This window comes from Octopus bimaculoides, chromosome 22, assembly GCF_046866305.1.
Source record: "Octopus bimaculoides isolate indiv1 chromosome 22, ASM4686630v1, whole genome shotgun sequence".
Lineage (NCBI taxonomy): Eukaryota > Metazoa > Mollusca > Cephalopoda > Octopoda > Octopodidae > Octopus > Octopus bimaculoides.
This window is the reverse complement of record NC_142949.1, coordinates 35,546,598-35,566,313: the sequence shown is the minus strand read 5'-3', so window position 1 is coordinate 35,566,313 and position 19,716 is coordinate 35,546,598. Positions and strand designations below refer to the sequence as shown.

At 35.2% G+C, this 19,716-nt stretch overlaps 1 protein-coding gene across 3 annotated transcripts in view; it reads right to left on the bottom strand.

Moving 5' to 3' along the window:
* Positions 1–10,424: 10,424 nt before the first annotated feature.
* Positions 10,425–19,716, bottom strand: part of LOC106879215 (cytosolic purine 5'-nucleotidase) — a 145,754-nt gene continuing 136,462 nt past the window's right edge. For all 3 annotated transcript variants that reach the window (XM_052975850.2, XM_052975851.2, XM_089339582.1), the window contains exons 9-18: positions 19,684–19,716; positions 18,900–18,960; positions 17,971–18,006; positions 16,363–16,458; positions 16,085–16,151; positions 15,372–15,594; positions 14,811–14,871; positions 13,571–13,628; positions 13,257–13,375; positions 10,425–12,769 (exon numbers count right to left, since the gene is read on the bottom strand). The exon at positions 19,684–19,716 is cut by the window's right edge and continues 47 nt beyond it. In XM_052975850.2, the coding sequence (XP_052831810.2) occupies positions 12,497–12,769; positions 13,257–13,375; positions 13,571–13,628; positions 14,811–14,871; positions 15,372–15,594; positions 16,085–16,151; positions 16,363–16,458; positions 17,971–18,006; positions 18,900–18,960; positions 19,684–19,716 (1,027 nt within the window). In that variant the 3' untranslated portion in view covers positions 10,425–12,496. The remainder of the gene's footprint in view (positions 12,770–13,256; positions 13,376–13,570; positions 13,629–14,810; positions 14,872–15,371; positions 15,595–16,084; positions 16,152–16,362; positions 16,459–17,970; positions 18,007–18,899; positions 18,961–19,683) is intronic.

Below are 19,716 nucleotides of genomic sequence, written 5' to 3'. Positions count from 1 at the left end.
CTGCAGATTGTTGATTGGAACCACCAGATGTCCTTTCGTCATGATCACAGATTTTGTTTGTTTATCTTTACGGAACAGTATATGAAATTTAGAAATATTCTAAAACATGGCTGTGTACTCTTTTGCCACAGCTTTCTCTCACTCTTACTTCCTGTTTCTGTTGTGCCTGTAATTCAAAGGGCCAGCCTTGTCACACTGTGCCACGCTGAATATCCCCGAGAACTACGTTAAGGGTACACGTGTCTGTGGAGTGCTCAGCCACTTACACGTTAATTTCACGAGCAGGCTGTTCCGTTGATTGCATCTATTGGAACCCTCGTTGTCGTAACCGACAGAGTGCCAGGACAACGATATATATATATATATATATATATATATATATATAGTAAACAAGAGGAAAAAAAAACAACACATTTTATAGTTATATATTTGTTTATTTTATTATTATATTTTTAATATAAAAATGTTGTGTTTGCAATTTCAAACATTTTTTCCGGAAATTTTATTAAAATGGCGACAGAAAAACAAAAGAATTATATAAAAGCAAAAATACTAAACAAAAAAATTATACAATTTAAGTTGAATTGTTTTTCTATAAAAGGACATTTAGAATGTCTGTTTTTTTTTGTTTTATTTTCCTCATTTATTGTTTTATTTCATAATTCGTTAATCCCTTAAAAATAATATTAAAAAACGGTTAAATAAAAGCAAAAAAAAAAAAGATGGAAAAAGGCTCACGGCAAATATCTGAGCCCTTCCTCAAGACATTGCTATCATGACTGTCAAATGTGCTGTGTGTGTGTGTGTGTGTGTGTGTGTGAGAATGTAAGTGTGTCTGAATACATGATCACACAAATGTGTGTGTGTGTGTATATCTGTATGATATATGTATGTATCTTTATACGTTATATCCTCATCATCATTACCATTCTGCATTTGTTTTCCATGCTGGTCGAGGCTGGATGGGTTACCACGATCTGCTTCAGCTTTTACTCAGAATTACTGCTCTTCTAGATGGGTCAGAGAACCACGTCTTACTTTATATATATATATATATATATATATATATATATATCCATTCATTCATTCAAAACAATGTGAATAAATAAACATTGTGTTTGACAGAGGAATCTGAATGCAAAAGAGTTAAAGGTTCTCTAAACTCTATTCTTGGTCCCTTTCTGTTTATTAAATCCTTACAACCCCAGGATTGGATATCTGTGGGAAGTTTCATATGACGACAATGATGATGATTATCATTCTTGTGTTGTGGGTCGGGGATAGAAAAAGAGAAACACAACACTGTGTTAGTTATGCTAATACTAAATACTTTTATAGAGAGGCATTTCCCCCTCCATATTTTGAAGAGGTCTCTTAGGCCAGCAGTTTTTGGGGTCTGAAGATATGCTGTAAGGCTAAACCCTTTATGAGCGAGAAACCCAGGGTAATCCCATAAATCGGCCCCCGTAATAATAATATATATATATGTAAACAATAAATTAAATAGAGAGATTCAATTGACAATCCAATAGTTTATTTCTTTTATAAGATATTATATTCATAGTATATTATAAGATAACATATAAAAAAAAAACCCATTAAAAAACATATATATATATATATATATATATATATATATATATATAGGAGAATTATCATTGTCACTAAATGTGACTTGGGTGCTAAAAACTACATTGCTAGGAATAAGAGCTAAAATGCTGTAGTCGATGCACATAAATGTAAACATATATGCAAACAGGGTCCTTAACTGTCCAAAAAGTGCTGATCGAGAATTCCTTACACCATTGTCAGTTTCAACAATTGCCATATGCTTCTTCAATAAGGAATATATTTATGCAGAGAGGTTTCTGGCTAAACTGTCAAAGAAGTTGGACTTTAGACATGATATGGTGCACCAGAGCAGTTAGCTGTTGGAGCACTCATAGAATGAAGTTCTTAGAATATGGAAACTTGTTAGATAGACATATGAGATATCTTCTGTCTCCTAGGTGACAAAATTAGGGCTGAGGTAGCTGAGATGAAATCTGGTAGTTACGCTAAGTGAAAGGGCTGAAGAGGTGCTATTGTCTCTTTGATGGTTGGTTGGTTTTCATTTCGAAAGAGGGGTTTGTATGAAACCTTCATCAAACATGTGATGTTCCTGTTGTGAATGAGATCAGATCATCGCATCTGAAATGTGGAATTTATCCATGAAGACTGAAGACAAATAAGTGAGGTAGAGAGTGTTGGATGCGTGCGAAATAAATATGCATGAAAGGCTGGTAGGATCGGGGCCTAAGAAAGTGGCTGAGTATTAGAAGCAGTATGGTCAAGTATATTACTGGTATGAATGAGAGTGATGAAGGTGGGGGTGTTGAAGTGCCATTTACTGATGGAGAGTGAGCAAAATGAAGGAGATTCAAGGAAGAAGTGAGAGGAAATGATGAAACTAGATCCCAAGATGGTGGTGTTGGGGGAGGGTGCATCCAGCCATAGAAACCATGCGAAAGCAGAGTGAGGCACAGTCTTTTGACTTGCCAGCCTCCTGTCCAACTGTCTTACCCATGCCAGCATGGAAAGCATATGTTCAATGGTGATGATGTATACACACACACACACACACACATACATATATATGCACACATATCTAATATACACAAACACACACACACACACACATATATATATATATATATATATATACTGTGTGTGTGTGTATATATATATATATATATACAAACAAACATATATTATGTGTATATATATATGGGTGTGTATATATATATATTGTATGTGTATATACATATATTGTGTGTATACACACATACATATGCATGACCTTCTGGAAAAAATGTCTCATTCATTTTGTCTTTCAGAAAGCAATATTTGTGCCAGTGAATATGGTTGTGTGTGTGAGAGAGAAAGTTTATATATGTGTGTATGTGTCTATGTGTATCTCCTGGTGTGTGTATATGCAGCCCAGTGTGTATACACGTACATTGACGTCTATAAATGCAGCTGCGAGAGCCAGACAATGAATGATAGTCAAATCGTTATTAACAATAACACAATCTGCTGAAGACTGTGTCGTTTGATTCCCTTGTACTGCCAAACGTTTTCCCTTTCGGCCTTCATCTAACTGCTGTGATGCTTTTGTAGAGTCAAAATAGCTTCCTGACAGCTATTGCTGCTTTGAGATAAAAGGAATGGAATGATAAAAAAAAAAAAAAAAGAAAAGGACAGGTGCAAACGAGAGGTAATCAACTGCCTTGGCTAAATCAAAACTGAAAGAAGAGTTTTGAAAGTAATGAAGCGCAGAAACAAGGGTCAGACGAAAGTTGTGTGTGTGTATTTTTGTTGATGGATATCTGTGTGGTGTTGTGTGCGTGTATGTGTGAGTTTATCTACAGATATGTGTATGCGTAGGCATACATATGTATGTGTATGAAAATATAGATTTGTCTATGGATATGTATGTGTATATATACATATGTGTGTATATGTATGAATTTGTCTATGGATATGTGTGTGTATGTATACATATATACACATACATATGTAGGGATCTGTCTATGGATGTGTGTATGTAGATATATTTGTATATGTGTGTACATACATATATGTATGGATATACAATATTTATCAATGGCTGTGTGTGTGAATGTATGCATGTATGTATATAATGTACACACGCGTTTGTATTATTAAATCATTGAACCATCACAGCCAAGGGCATGCATGGGGTATGTATGCGCGTACTATTAAGTTGCATTTTATAAACCTTGTGATTTTGGTGATATCATCAACCCACTAATTAACTAATTAGCTGCCATTAGTTGAAGAATATTTCAGTTCATCATTTTATAAATAATTTTTTTGACATTTTCAACTTTCATATCAAAGTGAAAAAAAATTCAGGAAACCAAGACAAATAGTAAAAAAGAAACATGAACAACACAGTTTTAACTAATCTGTTCACTACCTGAATTAACAACAGCCACACTGAATTTCACTGTTCACTGTCTAAATTGCAATTAACACAATCTAAACTACTCACTACCAAAATAACCATTAACATTTTTAAGCTGTTCACTACCTAAATTTCCATCAACACTAGTTTACACTGTCCACTACCAACATTACCATTAACAATGTTTACTGTTCACTACCCAAATTATCATCAAGCGCCATTTAACTAAACATCATTAGCACCATTTGATTAAACACTATTTAACTAAACTATTCACTATCCTAATTACAATTAACAACATTGAAACTGTTCACTACCTAAATTGCTGTTAACACTATGTAGCTAAACTGTACACTATCCTAATCATCATTAACATCATTTAGACTGTTCACAATCCCAGATATCATTAACACTGTTTAACTAAGTTGTTCACTATAACAGTTACCATTAACATCATCTAACTAAACTTTTCATTCTATTAATTGGCATAAAGTGTTTCACCTGTTCACTAACCAAATCCTGTTAACACTGTTCACTATCATCATAATCATTAACCTGTTCACTCTATTAATTGCCATCCACAGTTTCAACTGTTCACTATATTCTAATTACCATTAACACTCTTTAACATGTTCACTATCTAAATTCTGTTAACACTATGTAGCTAAACTGTACACTATCCTAATCGTCATTACCCAAATTACCATTAACACCATTTAACTAAAATGTTTACTGTTAACACTATTTAACAAAACTGTTCACAACCTAAAATAACATTAAACAACTTAGAATTCAAACTTGGCTTAACTGAGCCAGTGATGGAACCGGTACATTGCTGTAGCTTAGTCCCAGATGAACGATGCCACCAGCTGTGGATTGTTTGCACAACAGATAACCAAGATTTAGCAATGAACATATTAAACCAAGTTGTTGCATTTTAACCCTGGGTCAGCTTTAATTGAGCAGATCTATGATCAATGGTGTTGCAGTCATGATCATCCTGGTTAGCGAAGTTGCTTTTTTCTGATATGCTCAATTCAGGGAGAAGACCATGGGAGCGCTCTCTTTGAAGATACACGGACCAACTCAAAGCAACACTGAAAGCCACTGGAATTGAACCGAAATCATTTGAAACACAAGCCCAAAACTGTACCAAATGGCGGTGTTCCATCACCGTCGGAACCAAAAACTTTGAAGCCACCAGAAGAGAAAAGGAAGAACTCAAGCGACAGGAGCGAAAGGCTGGACAAAACCAACCTCGTCCCCCGCCAACATTGCCATTCAGTCAATGCCATTTGGCTCTTCTCTGCAAGAATCGGTCTTCTACAGAGTCATCAATGGCATCACCATAAAGGAAGCATTCAGCAAGGAAGGAAATGAATTCTTGGATGCGAGATAAAGCTGCCACCACTGACAAGTGTATCTAAGACTACATTATCCAATGTGCTTTTTCCTTCAACGAGACTCCATGTGATTCAAGTGAGATTTCACTGGTATTTTATCAGTTCAAGAAACTACATAAAGATTCCCTAATTGATCTACAATAAATAGCAGCCAAATCTTCCTCAAATTACAAACAAATATCTTAAAAGAGAAAGAGCACATTGGGATACGCCGGGAGAAAACAAAAGGAAAACTTCAACAGTTGGAGCCAGGCTGACCTAGAACTAAAAAGCAACAACAACTTAGCTTAATTTACTTATCGTGGTTTGCTGTGTCTATCATTCGTTTTATTTCGTTCAAACTAGCCACACCTGGTGGATCTGTCGACACGTTACCATTTAATTGTTGGAAAACATCCAATAAATTGCACAGAAAACACCATTTTCTTTCATATATTTCATTATTTGATAAGTTATATCATTATAAAATATGAATATGTCTTTGGTATTACGAAGGTTGAAGGATTAAACCTTCAGCAATACTCTCTATTCTACACTATATACATGATCTATACTGTTGTTTTTTTCTTCTTTTTTTACATAAACGATGACGTGTTAAGCCTTAAACAAGACACTCCACTCTGTTCTAGGTCAATACATCAAGAGAGTCTAATACTAGAGTTAAACCTAAGACAAGACACATTTTTCTACTATACATATATGTATGGGTGTGTGCGTGTGTATATATACATATATCTATATATATATATACATACAAACACAATGTGTTTATATATACATACATGTGTGTTTATATATACATATATATGTGTGTTTATATATACATATATGTGTTTATATATACATATGTGTGTGTATATATATAATATGTATGTATATATATGTGTGTGTGTATAAATATATATACACACACACAAATCATTAGTACATCTAACACTATTATTATTATCATTATAAAAGTAGATGAATCAAAGCTTAGACAAGACACACTCCTCTACATAAATACATCACCATTGCATCCAGCAAAACTTCTACTGTGAATGTTAAAGAACCATCTTTCAGGCAAGATGCAAACCTTTTTAGTATTTAAATTCATTCATAGGCCTAACACCATTTCTAATATGAATGCTACTCTACTCCACAATGGTACAAAAAAAAAAAAAGAAATCACTCATTCCTCCCTTTAACGGATTTCGGAAGCAGCGGACAAAATCACAGCATATCAACAACACCTCTTCACCATCCATAGTAAGTGTGATTTTAAATTAAAGATGTTGAGTTTACTGTATTTATAGAATATATTTACAGTGTACAGGTATTTCACACTGTCTGATTGGAGAGTGTGCTGGATCAGAAAGTACAGTACGGTATTTATTTCTCTGTCTTTCGTAATGTAATTGTTGATATTAGCCACTCCCAATGTAGTGTTGGTACCAATGGACAGTCGGCTTCATTGGACCGATGTTCCCTGCTTTTAGTCTGTTGTACTGAGGTATGAGTGTACCTAGGAATATTAGTTTAAGATTTAGACTCAAGGCCTGAAATTTAGCGGGAGGGGATAAGTCGATTGCATTGACCCCAGGGCTCAACTGGTACTTGTTTTATCAACCCCGAAAGAATGAAAGGCAAAGTCGACCTCGGTGGAATTTGAACTCAGAACGTAGTGGGAGATGAAATACCACTAAGCATTTCGCCCAGCGTGCTAACGATTCTGCCAGCTCACCACCTTAATAATACTAAAATTTATGCTGAAGGTTTAAATTCTATCTCACACTACTGTATTAGTATAAAAGGGGTAACTAATACAAAATGATTAGTTACTAAAATTTAGGACTAATTAGAAAAATTTTGTTTAAAAAAGAGAATTTTCAAAGCTAAGACTATTTTCTTTGTGGAATTTGTTTCTATGTAAGAATTATAAAGATTTCACATTTATTCATATCGATTAGACATTGGTGCATTATGCAAATACTATATTTCAAAACATCCCTCAAACATTCAATAAATGTATTGATATGATATATCTCCATACAGTTGTAATTATTAATAATAATTATTTCTTCTGACTTTGTCTCAAGGCCACAAATTTAGGGGTAGAAAAGGTGAGAGTATAGGTGACTATATCGCCACCCCTTGTACTTGACTTGGGGTACTCAACATGTTAACTGCCACAGCCTGTTACTGAAACTTACCAGTGATGTCATTGATTTCACGTACTGTTTAATTACAAGGAAATGTAATTGTTTTTGCATTTTTACAATATTTCACAATTAAACTTGAATATGTAGTACTCGTGTTTATTTAAATATCCTTGAAACCATGTCAAAGATATAGAATAAAATACTTTGTCAAATTATCAAAATGTACCCCCAGTGGTGCATTTGGCGATGGAGGTTGTGTGAACTTTGCAATGAACCACCAATGGTATATGTGGCAATTAGCATGTTGATTTTATCAACCCTGGAAAGGGGATATGTAAAGGTGACCTCAACAGGATATCAGCTTATATGCGAAGAGAACAGACATAACAAAATAGCACAAGGCATTTTATCTGTCTGTCTCTTTCTCTTTCAATTCCATCAAACCTCTGACCTTGTATCTCAGTATTGGCTACAAGACCACAAATTTACAAGGGAAAGGAATAACCAATTTAAAGGTTACCAGTTCTTGGCTGGTACTTAAATTTTTTTTCATTTAACCCCAATAGAATGAAAGATAAAGTTGACCTTGGTGAGAATTGAGCAGAGAACACTGAATTCTGTAAGGCTTTTACTGAAACTACATACTAAAAAAGATTTCATAAAGCTACATGTATATATATATATATAAGGCATTTACTAAAACTACATAGAAGTAAGGCTTTTAGCTTGGTATTCTACAGTTTCTGCTAATTGCAAAGGATGTTAAATTTTCAAATATTTGTTTTTAAAATTCACATTTATTTAAATCACCATCAATTGACCAACAAAAATGTAAATTTACAGACCTATACTACCGAATCTGGCCTTTTTATTCTGCTTGCAAATACCTCTCTAAGTTTATGATCAGTCAAACACTTGTTCTCAGCACATTGGCATAATTCAAAACATTACCCGCTTCATTCTGTGTCCCCATATTTCTAGGTTTAAAATTTTTCCACAGGGTTATGTTGCCATCTCATTCAAAAACTCCTTCGCTTTCTCCCACATGTGCTTCTTAACATCTGATCTCACATGAATAATTTCTTGGCTCACCTACATTCAGGTTTTAAAACAATCAATACATTCCACTCAGAGACTTTCTAACTTCACTGACTTCCACTCATTGTGCTTAAATTTCTGATCTAACCTCTTTGGCCAAACTGCATTCATATTCTGTAATATTCTTAGTCAAACACTTCTTTGGTTCCACTCATGCCTGTTTAAAGCATCTTGGCACCTACGATTCACAGATGGAAGCCAGCAGTAGTCTCTCTCTCATTCCTCATGTTCTGTTTTAATCATTTCGTCTCTCAAATATCTCCACAACACCTTTCATTCCGCACTCAATGCAGTATTTTATCAAACATGTCGATAGCTACAAATTTACTCATCTGCTTCCACCATTAATCATTCCCTCTTCCGTCAAGTTTTAGAAAGCTCAGATCCCTGGTGCCAATCCAATACCATCAAAGTAGATCTTGGCCAGATTCCAACTTAGACTGAAAAAGCCAGAACAAATACAACAAGGCATTTTTGTTCAAAATTTTGATAATAATAATAATGATAATAATACCTCTTTCTACTGGAAGCACAAGGCCTCAAATTTGGGGGAGGGGATTAAGTCGATTACATTGTGTAACTGGTACTTATTTAATCAACCCTGAAAGGATGAAAGGCAAAGTCAACCTTGACAAACTCAGAACATAGTGGCAGACAAAATACTGCTAAGCATTTTGCCCAGTGTGCTAATGATTCTGCCAGCACGCCACCTAATAATAATAATAATAATTTCAAACTTTGGCACAAGGGCAGCCATTTTGGAGGAGGGGGTGTGTCAGTTACACTGGTACTTATTTTATCCACCCGGAAAGGATGAAAGGCAAAGTCGACCTCAGAACATAGTGATGGGTAAAATACTGTTAAGCATTTTGTCCAGCATGCTAGCGGTTCTGCCAGCTTGTTACCTTCAATAATAATAATAATAATAATAATAATAATGATCCTTTCTACTTAAAGGCACAAGGCCTGAAATTTGTGGGGAGGTGGTAAGTCGGTTACATCGACCCCCAGTACTCAACTGGTAATTAATTTATTGACCCCAAAAGGATGAAAAGCAAAGTCGACCTTGGTAGAATTTGAACTCATAACGTAGTGGCAGACAAAATACCATTAAACCTTTTGTTCTGAGCACTAATGATTTTTGCCAGCTCACCACCTTTAATAATAATAATAATAATAATAATAATAATAATAATAATAATAATGGCTTTTCTGATTTGGGCACAAGGCTAACAATTTTGAGAGGGGCTGGGGAGTCAATATAGTTTACCCCAGTAATTGATCGGTACCTAATTTTATCAATCCCAGAAAGGATGGAAAGTAAAGTTGATCCCAGAGGGATATATAACGAAAATAAGGTCCACTCTGTTATATTTTACAATTGAGTGGCTTAAAATTAAACTTAGAAATTTCGACAAAACATTCGTCTTGCAGCAGGGATATTAAAAAAAAAAAAGGATTAAAAAAACAATACAATAACAGAAATAAAACATATATATACTGTGTAGGACGGACCTAAGGTCAAAATCTAGGAAGCTCCAAAAAGGCAGGTCAAGAAATAGGGCATTTGTTTTTTTGTTTATTCTTTTATACAAATTTATGAAGCTTTCCTGTATGAAACCAATAAAACCAATTTTCAGTCAACAATAACGGATATATTCCCTTCAAATTAGGAATTCATAAAATAATATAAAACCATTTTTTCATGAGGAAAGGGAGAGATCTGTGAAATGTCGGGTTCTTCTGCCGCTGCAGATTTTCATCGGGGTAAGTGGGGGTCAAAATCAAGTTGTTTAAAATATAGAGATATGATTTTCTGTTTTTTTTGTTTTTTTTTTTGTTTTCAAGCCAAGGGAGACAACTAACAAACCATTATTCAAGGGAAACACTCGCAATAAAAAAAAAATCATTGACAGTTACTTCCCTTGAATACGAACTTTTGACATATTCTTTTCAGAATTTCTTACCACTCAGCTTTGACGATGCTATAAGGGAAATACACGAGCGTTCAACTCTGACTGTATTACATCTTATAGAAGAAACAGCTGTGAGCTAATGAACTTCATAACATAATTTACTTGTCATTTTAATTCCTTATATATACATATAACATACATGTATATACATACACATATACAATATATATATATATACACACACACATATGTGTGTATGTATGTATATATATATATATATATATATATATATATATATATATATGCAGGTGACTGAAGTAGCTTCAACTCAGTCATTTGATCTGCTAGAAATAGCAGCTAAATATCTTTCCAATCAAACACAACTGTCTTATATTAAAGGATACATTGTATAGTGTAGTCCGTGATATCCAAAGCCATTGTAGAAGGCTCAACAAAACACATGGATACACATCCTGGAATGACAGATAAGACATTTGTTTGAAAACTATATTCGGGCATTGATATAGTTCTTTATATATTGGTTTCATATTTTTGCACAAGGCCAGCAATTAAATTAAATTCCTTTACTTATCCTTCTCACAGATTAATTTAGCTATATATAGATCTAAAGTTGTACAAATTTAAACAAAGCCTTGACAATAGCCATAGACTATGTATATATAACTCTATTACATACATACACACATGCACATATATATATATATCTTAGGTCCTGGTAGGGTATTTCCAGGGAAGCACTCACCCTGAGTACTGAGCTACCAACACTGTCAGATTCCAGACTGATACCGAAATTCTTCAAGTGTAGAACATCCTAGTTTCACGATGGTGAAACTGTTTTGTTGGTGTAGTGAAGAGTAAGCTATAATAATCCAAATAAAAAGATTAAAGAAATCCTTTAACACATCTTTAATGATGCGTTACAATTGTTTCTGTGCCAACTCTGCTTGCAACATCAGCTTACACAGCTTATAGCTTCAAAGTGAAAATTTACATAAACTGGCGTTGAAAGCAGATTTGGTACAGAAGCAATTGTAATGAATGATTAAAGATGTGTTAAAGCATTTCTTTGTCCTATTATTTGGATCTCTCACACACATACACACACACACACACACACACACACCTATAAAGAGTACAGTAAACTTGCGTGGGGAGCAGAAAACCTAATGTTTCAGAGGGTCCTTCTCCAAGGGAAATTTAACAGGAGAGAAATTCAGAAGAGACAGCAGAGTTTTACATCTTCTAAATAAAGAAGAGGAAAAAAAAATGGCAGCAACTCATAATCAGAGAATTTAAAATGCCATCGTCTCTCGTGATTTTCTCTTTTCAACCTTTTCCTTTTTTCCTCTGGGGTAAGTTCACTGAATTCCTTTTGTCAATTAATACAAAATGTGACAAACCTTGTTCACATAGACCCACCCCACTCCCTGTGGAGATCTGTTTGATAATCTATATGTACACATGCACAAAAATGTATACATATGCACACACACAAACACACCACACATACATATGTGTTTGTGTATGTATATATACATACACACACACACATATATATTTATATATATATATATATATATATATATATATATATATATATATATATATATATACATACATACATACATACATACATACACACACACACACACACACACAGACATATATTTTTGTATATAAGACTATTTTGGGAGTACCATACCGTTAACTGCTTAGAAGCAGACGATGTATATAATATTTTCAAACCCGAGGGATTATTCAGTTGTATTGGGTATATAAGAGTATAGATTAAACAGTTGTACAAAATATACACAATTATAGAGGGTATATAGAAGTACAGAGAATATAGAAGTATAAAGTATATATAAGAAAAGAAAAAAATCGAAAGAAAGGAAGCAAGTGGTTATATCTTCCACTTAATTGCTAATTAGTAACATTCGATGTTGATTATTGGTCAGCATAGTTTTCTTCGTCTTCTTCTTTGATGTCTCTGCTTTTCTCCTCTTCTTCATCGAATTCAAGGATTTGAGTGATTTCCTTCGGGGTGTCGGCATAAAGGTGTGGTACCAGGCTGTCTGCACGCTGCAATGTTTTCCTCTTGGGAATGGCGGCATCGGTGGAAATGCCTGATAAGTTCTCGCTGAAAGAGCGGGAACGGCTGGCCATCAGATCACTGCCGACCACTTGTTTCTCGTGCGACACAGTTGATTCATGAGCCATCTGGATGGAGAGAAAAATGAGACAGAAAATGAATAAACTTCAGTTGAAGTATTATATTAATTGATTTCAAATTTTTTGGCACAAGGCTAGCTATTTCGGAGAGGGGATAAGTCAATTACATGACCCCAGTGTTTTTATCAACCCCAAGAGGATAAAAGGCAAAGTTGGCCTTGGCAGAATTTGAACTCATAACGTAAAGACAGACAAAATTTCTCTAAGCATTTTGCCTGCCGTGCTAACGATTCTGCTAACTGGAGGACACTGCTGTTGTGTGTAGCAGTAGATGTGATGCAATTAGGGGAGAAGTCAGTGGATACCACTGCTATCAATGGCAGTAGACCAAATGCTGTAAGTGGTGCTATTAGACAGTATTAGTGGACACTGGTGTTATTGTGTTGCAGTGGTCTTCTCAGAAATTATAAACGTTAAAGGAAAAAAGAAATTTTAAATAAGAAGCGAAAGTTGTTAAGAAGAATCTGTAACTTACCAACATTGGTGGTGCTCTAAATACATAGCTGAATGGGTAATAGAGCAAGTTGAGAATTGAGGCAGCATAAAGGTCGGCGTACCGCATAACTTGGGCCCCAAAGAAGGTCTGTCGAGAACCTGAGGTGAAAATATATACATATATATATATAAAACAGCAATGCAGATGCATCACAGAAAGCCTTATTTTTTAAGTCAGGTATTTACTCTATCAGTCTTTTTTGCCAAACTGCTAAGTTACAGGTGGCGAACTGGGGGTTGAAAATAAACACACACACACACACCATAGGGTGTTGTAGAAACAGTTGTACTCACCACTTCTAAATAAACTTCCCAATACTCCGTATTCCATGTCCATTTCATGTGTTACAGACTGGAAAAGAAGAAAACAATATTATTCTTTTATTCTTTGACTTGTTTCAGTCATTTGACTGCAGCCATGCTGGAGCACAGCCTTTAGTCGAATAAATCGAACCCAGGACTTATTCTATCAGTCTCTTTTGCCGAACTGCTAAGTTGTGGGGACATAAACACACTAACATTGGTTGTCAAGCAATGGTGGGGGGCACAAATACAGACACACAAACATATACATACATATGCTTCTTTATATATATATATATATATATATATATATATATATATATATATATATATACGATAGGCTTCTTTCAGTTTCCGTCTACCAAATTCACTCACAAGGCTTTGGTTGGACTGAAGCTATAGCAAAAGTCACTTGCCCAGGGTGCCATGCAGTGGGACTGAATCCAGAGCCATGTGGTTGGTAAGCAAGATTCTTACCACACAACCACTCCTGCACCTATATATATATATATATATATATATATATATATATATATATATATATATATATATATATATATATATGCATGTGTGTGTGTTTGTTTTTATGTTCAATTGTAATAAAATCCTTTTGACGTAAACCCTTTAACATTCAGAATTACTCTCTCAAATGTAATGCATATTTATTAACATTATTTCAAGTTAGTCACAAATTATCTGATAGCTTTGAGATTTTGATGATGTAATTTTTTAGTTTTAGAATGACATTGTTGAGTAGGTGTGAGAAGCAGGATGTGGCCAGTTTGAGCATTAAAAAAAGTGGAATATTTGGGCCAGATATGGCCAGTTTAAATGCTAAAGGGTTAATCTGATGGGTCATTCTATACTTTTGTAAAGTACAAATTTAGTATTCTTAAACAGGAATGTTGTTGACAATGACTTTGAAGTTTTGACCAGATAAGCCATCACTGGACAATGGGTTAGCTGGCCAAAACTTCAAAGTCACAATCAACAATGTTTTATGTGTGTGTATATATGTACATATATGTATGTGTATGAAGTGTTAAGATTGTGTATATATGCAGTATATGTGTGTGTGTGTGTGTGTGTGTGTATATATGTGTGAAATCCTAAGTGATAGGGTGTGTGCTTCTGTAGTGTATGCGAGAGAGAAAAATAAAGAGAAAGGGAAGAAGAAAGCAAGGCAAGGTAGGTGACAGAGAGACAGGTTTGTGGTTTAGCGTGAACCGACCTTGATTTTGCTTTGGTATGCTGTGATGTCAGGGCATACATGACTGCTGCTGTCGAGGTACCTGTGAAAGGAGCAAGGTGTGGAAAACAAGGTCGTTAGAATGTGAAATTACAGTAGAGGACTAAATGGAGAGCGATGTGTTATTGGTCAATCTACAAACACATACACTAACAGATACAAGCGCACGCGCACACACACACACACACACACACACCATTACTATATCAGCCACCTTAAACCTATACATCAGATATACTCACTCATGTATACTGTGTAGATTTACACATCATTCAAAGATCACCAGCCTCTTATATTTACTTATGTATACACACACACAATCTCCTATTTACAACCTACACAAACATACAGACTATCTGAAATCTCTATCTGTGTGTGCACCCTCCTCAAACGTACACACACACATACACATAGAAGCCCATGCACACACGCACAAAAGATACATACACAACACATACAAATGCATGCACACACAAGCAAATACACAGACAGACACATATACATAAACACACACACACACACTCAACTCACAAACAAACTTACTTGTATTCTTCGGCAATCTTGGCATCATATTCATCAAGTTTATCGAAGAGGGAGCGCTTGTTGGTCCAAACCTTCAGTTCTTGTGTAATTTCCGGAACTATGAGGAAAGTCTTCCAACCACTTGTTTTCTTCGATTTGAGAATGTCTCCAAAGATGTGGTCACCAACATAGAGTACGTCTCGGTGCATGGCACCAATCAGATCTGTGAACACATTGCAGGATCCTGCACGGTGGAGCACAAACAGAGATGTGGGATTAGAATGGATTAGATGGCGACAGTGGTGGATTAAGGGAAACTGGATTTGATTGGATGATGGTTAGAGAGAGAGGATTTCATTGGATGGCAGTTAAAGAGAGAGACAATTTGATTTGGATGACAGTTAGAAAGAGAGGATTTGATTGGATGTCAGTTCGAAAGAGAGGATTTGATTGGTTGAAGGTAAGGAAGGACTGGATTGGACAATACCACCATTACCATGAATGATAGTGCTGCTATGTCACCACCACCACCAGTAACATCCTGATCACTCACCCCACTGACTACAATACATCCCCTCATCATCATCATCGAGTACAACATCCCATTATCAAACACCACCACCACCACCACCATCAATAACATCTCCCTCACCACCAACACCAAAACTACCACCACAATTAATAACATCATCATCACCACCACCACCAACAACAAATAAATACAATTGACTTACCCCCTGAGTAAACATGTCCGCTTTGCATTGGTCCTGTGTGGGTCCCTATTTTCAGGGCTCCTGTTTTCTGGGGACAGAGAGAAAGATATAACTTATATGTATATATCACATGATCAGGCTATCAGATGCTGTATTAGAAGAGCCTCAGGGTTAAACAACAAAGTAAGAAATAAACAATCAGTTCTTTACTATAGTTTGCTTTTAGCCGAAAGAAAGAAAGAAAGAAAGAAAGAAAGAAAGAAAGAAGGGAAGTAGTATAGAAAACAATGTCATCTCACCAGGTCAACTTGGCGTAAAATTGTTCCTTCAGTGAAGAAGAGAGGTTTCTTTGCATCAACTACAATGTAATCAAAATAGGTTGTCCAATTCCTCCCCTGCAATAGATTATTATTATTATTATTATTATTATTATTTCATATACACACGAGATTAAACTGTTGGAAAAGAAAAATTCCTAACACTGGGCAACAACAAGGTGCCATGCAGTGGGACTGAACTCGAAACCATGTTGTTGGTAAGCTAGCTTCCTACCACACAGCCACTCCTGCACCTATATATATATATATATATATATATATATATATATATATATATATATATATATATATATATATATATATATATATATATATATATATATATATATATATATATATATATATATATATATATATATATATATATATTCACAGCCACAAAAGGTTAGGCACAAAGTCCTCCTGATAGTGTTGCGCTATGGTTCAGTAACCCAATGATATATCACTCAACGATAAGAGATTGTTATGCAATCCATACACTGCATCATGTGATCTGGTTGCAATATAACCCTGCCAAATACTAAGTATTGCCACAGTTCGGCTCCTTCTTCAGAATTAATGACAAAAAATAAAGAAGTGTTTTGAAAGAGCGGGGAAAATAAAAAAAACCTTATAAAAGTAAAAGAAATATAGAATGGAGGAATAACAAGTTCAACACCCCCACTTTTTCTTGATAAAGAATCAAAAATTTATCAGAACTGAGCAGCTGCTTTTGTTCTATGAAGTTGTAATTTCGGTTCTTTATTGGTAATGGGATCCTGGTTGCTATATTTGCAGCTGTAAACTGGCCTTTGTTTGTTGAAATTGTTACCGATGGAAAGGTCTGGAGCAGTGGTGGAGTGACAGTTTCTCTGGAGAAGAGCACTTCCCTGGCCCCAGTGTAGTCATCATCATCTGCATTATCAATTCACATCTGTTTTCTTTGCCAGAATCTGGAGGAACACAGGGCTGTGTCATGCTCCAATGCTGGCCTTGGCATCATTTAATATAGATTCATCATCATCGTCATTTAATGTCTGTTGTTCATGCTGGCATGGGTTGGAGGGTTTTACTGGAGCTGCCAAACCAGAGGGCTATGCCAGACTCCAGTCTGATTTGGCAAGGTTTCTACAGATGGATGCCCTTCCTAATACCAACTTTACAGAGTGTTTTGGGTGCTTTTTTAAAAAAAATTTTCTTGTGCCTTTACCCAGTAACTTGCAAGACAGGAAAAGAAGAAAAAGAAATGAAAGGAAAAAATCCCTACTGGTTACATAGGGGGAGGGGTATTTGAAAGGTGGGGAGAGGTGGTTTTATATATTTTTGGATAGATATGATAGATGTGATAGGCCAAATCTGGCCAGTTTGAACTCAAAACAAGTATAATATTTGGGCCAGATATTCTCAGCTTAAATGCTAAAGGGTTAAAGACATCATCTAAAATGATATTAAGTCGAGGTCTATATTTAAAACTTAGTCTAAAGTGAAACTAAATCCCCAACCTATCAAGAGATTTAAAGGTGATGTTGAGGGAGATCTCAAGTCCATATTATAAGGAAGGTGTTTAAAGAGAAGCTGTGGTGTACATACCTCTTCAGCATCGTTAAGTAAATAACTCATTACATTCTGAAAATATAAGAGGGAAAACAAATTAACAGAATAATTAGTAATCCAAAATTAGTAGTTAGAAATTTAAAATTAGTAAATAGTAATTTAAAATTAGTAACAATGACATTTAAAAGAAGAAAAAAATTAAGATATGTGTGGCACTTTGACCAAAGTCTTGTGAGGGGGTTTGGGAGATGGAAACTAAAGGAAGCCCATTGTATACATATCTGTCTGTCTGTCTATCTATCTATCTGTGTGTGTGTAACTTTATTTGTCCCCACCACTACCACCACTTGACAACTGGTGTTGGTTTGTTTATATTCTTGTAACTTAGTGGTTCAGCAAAATGTTATCAATAAAAAAAAAAGTACCGGGTGTAAAAAAAAAAATAGAGTATTGAGGTTGGTTTGTTTGACTTCAAGGCAGTGCCACCAGCATGTATATATTTGTATGTGTGGCTGCAGTCCAATGACTCAGGCAAGTAAAGGATAAAAATGATGTACCAACTATAGCTTCAGGTTGACCAAAGCCTTGTGAGTGAATTTGGTAGATGGAAACTGAAAGAAGCCAGTCGTATATATATATATATATATATATATATATATATATGCGTGTGTGTGTGTGTGGCTCACGGAGGGAAATTGGCCGAGTTCTTTTTGAACGTTGGGCTTCTCAGAGGTAATGTCCGAAACCTTTCGCATTATGTCATGCTTGAGAAGACACAGTAGCCAAGGGTAGTTTTTCTACCTGGCCGGCTCCTATCAACTGTCTTATCCATGCATGCATGGAAATACAGACGTTAAAGAATGATAATAATGACGATGATGATGACGATGATGACGATGATGATGATGATGATGATGATGATGATGATGATGATATATGTATACATACATATCTGATATACTCACATTAGTATAGTTGTAGTCACTGTTTGTAGCTAAGAAAACCTTTGTCCCATGGAATCTCATTCTGAAAATAGACAATAAAAAGAATACAGTCATAGAATAAATATACCTTTATGTTCTGAGTTCAAAATCGACTTACCACCTACCCCGAAATTGCTGGCCTTGTGCCTAAAGTAGAAAGGATTATTATTATTGTTATTATTATTATTATTCTGCTGAGGTCAACTTTACCTTTCATTCTTTCGGGGTCGATAAACTAAGTACCAGTGGAACATTGGGGGTCGATGTAATCAACTAGTCCCCCCTCCTGCCAAAATTTCAGGCTTTGTGCCTTTAATAGAAAGAATTATAATTATTATTATTATTATTTGTTTTCTTTTTCTAATTATAAAGAGAGAAATATAAAGTGACAACATCAAAGCCAGTGCCAGCCAGAGACTCTAAGTAAGGCATTAGTAGTTGGTGCCAGTCTTGGTAAATCTTTGGTTACAACTAAACCAATTATTTAACCCCCCACCCTGCCGCATAAAACACTGTAAACATTCAACTTTTATATTGCACCCCATTGTCAACAACAGGGGTAGACAGTCTGAGAATATTTATATGCATGTACATAAAACCACATATCCACACTAACATACACACTAACATACACACATTACGTTCATAAACATATATATAATACACACACACACACACAGCACATTCTCTATTTTGAGTATGGGTATACGCATTTATATTTACATGAGCAGAATGTGAGATAGAAGGGGAGATAAGTGCTACAAACCTGTCCAGGAGTATCGGAAGTCTTTCATCTTTC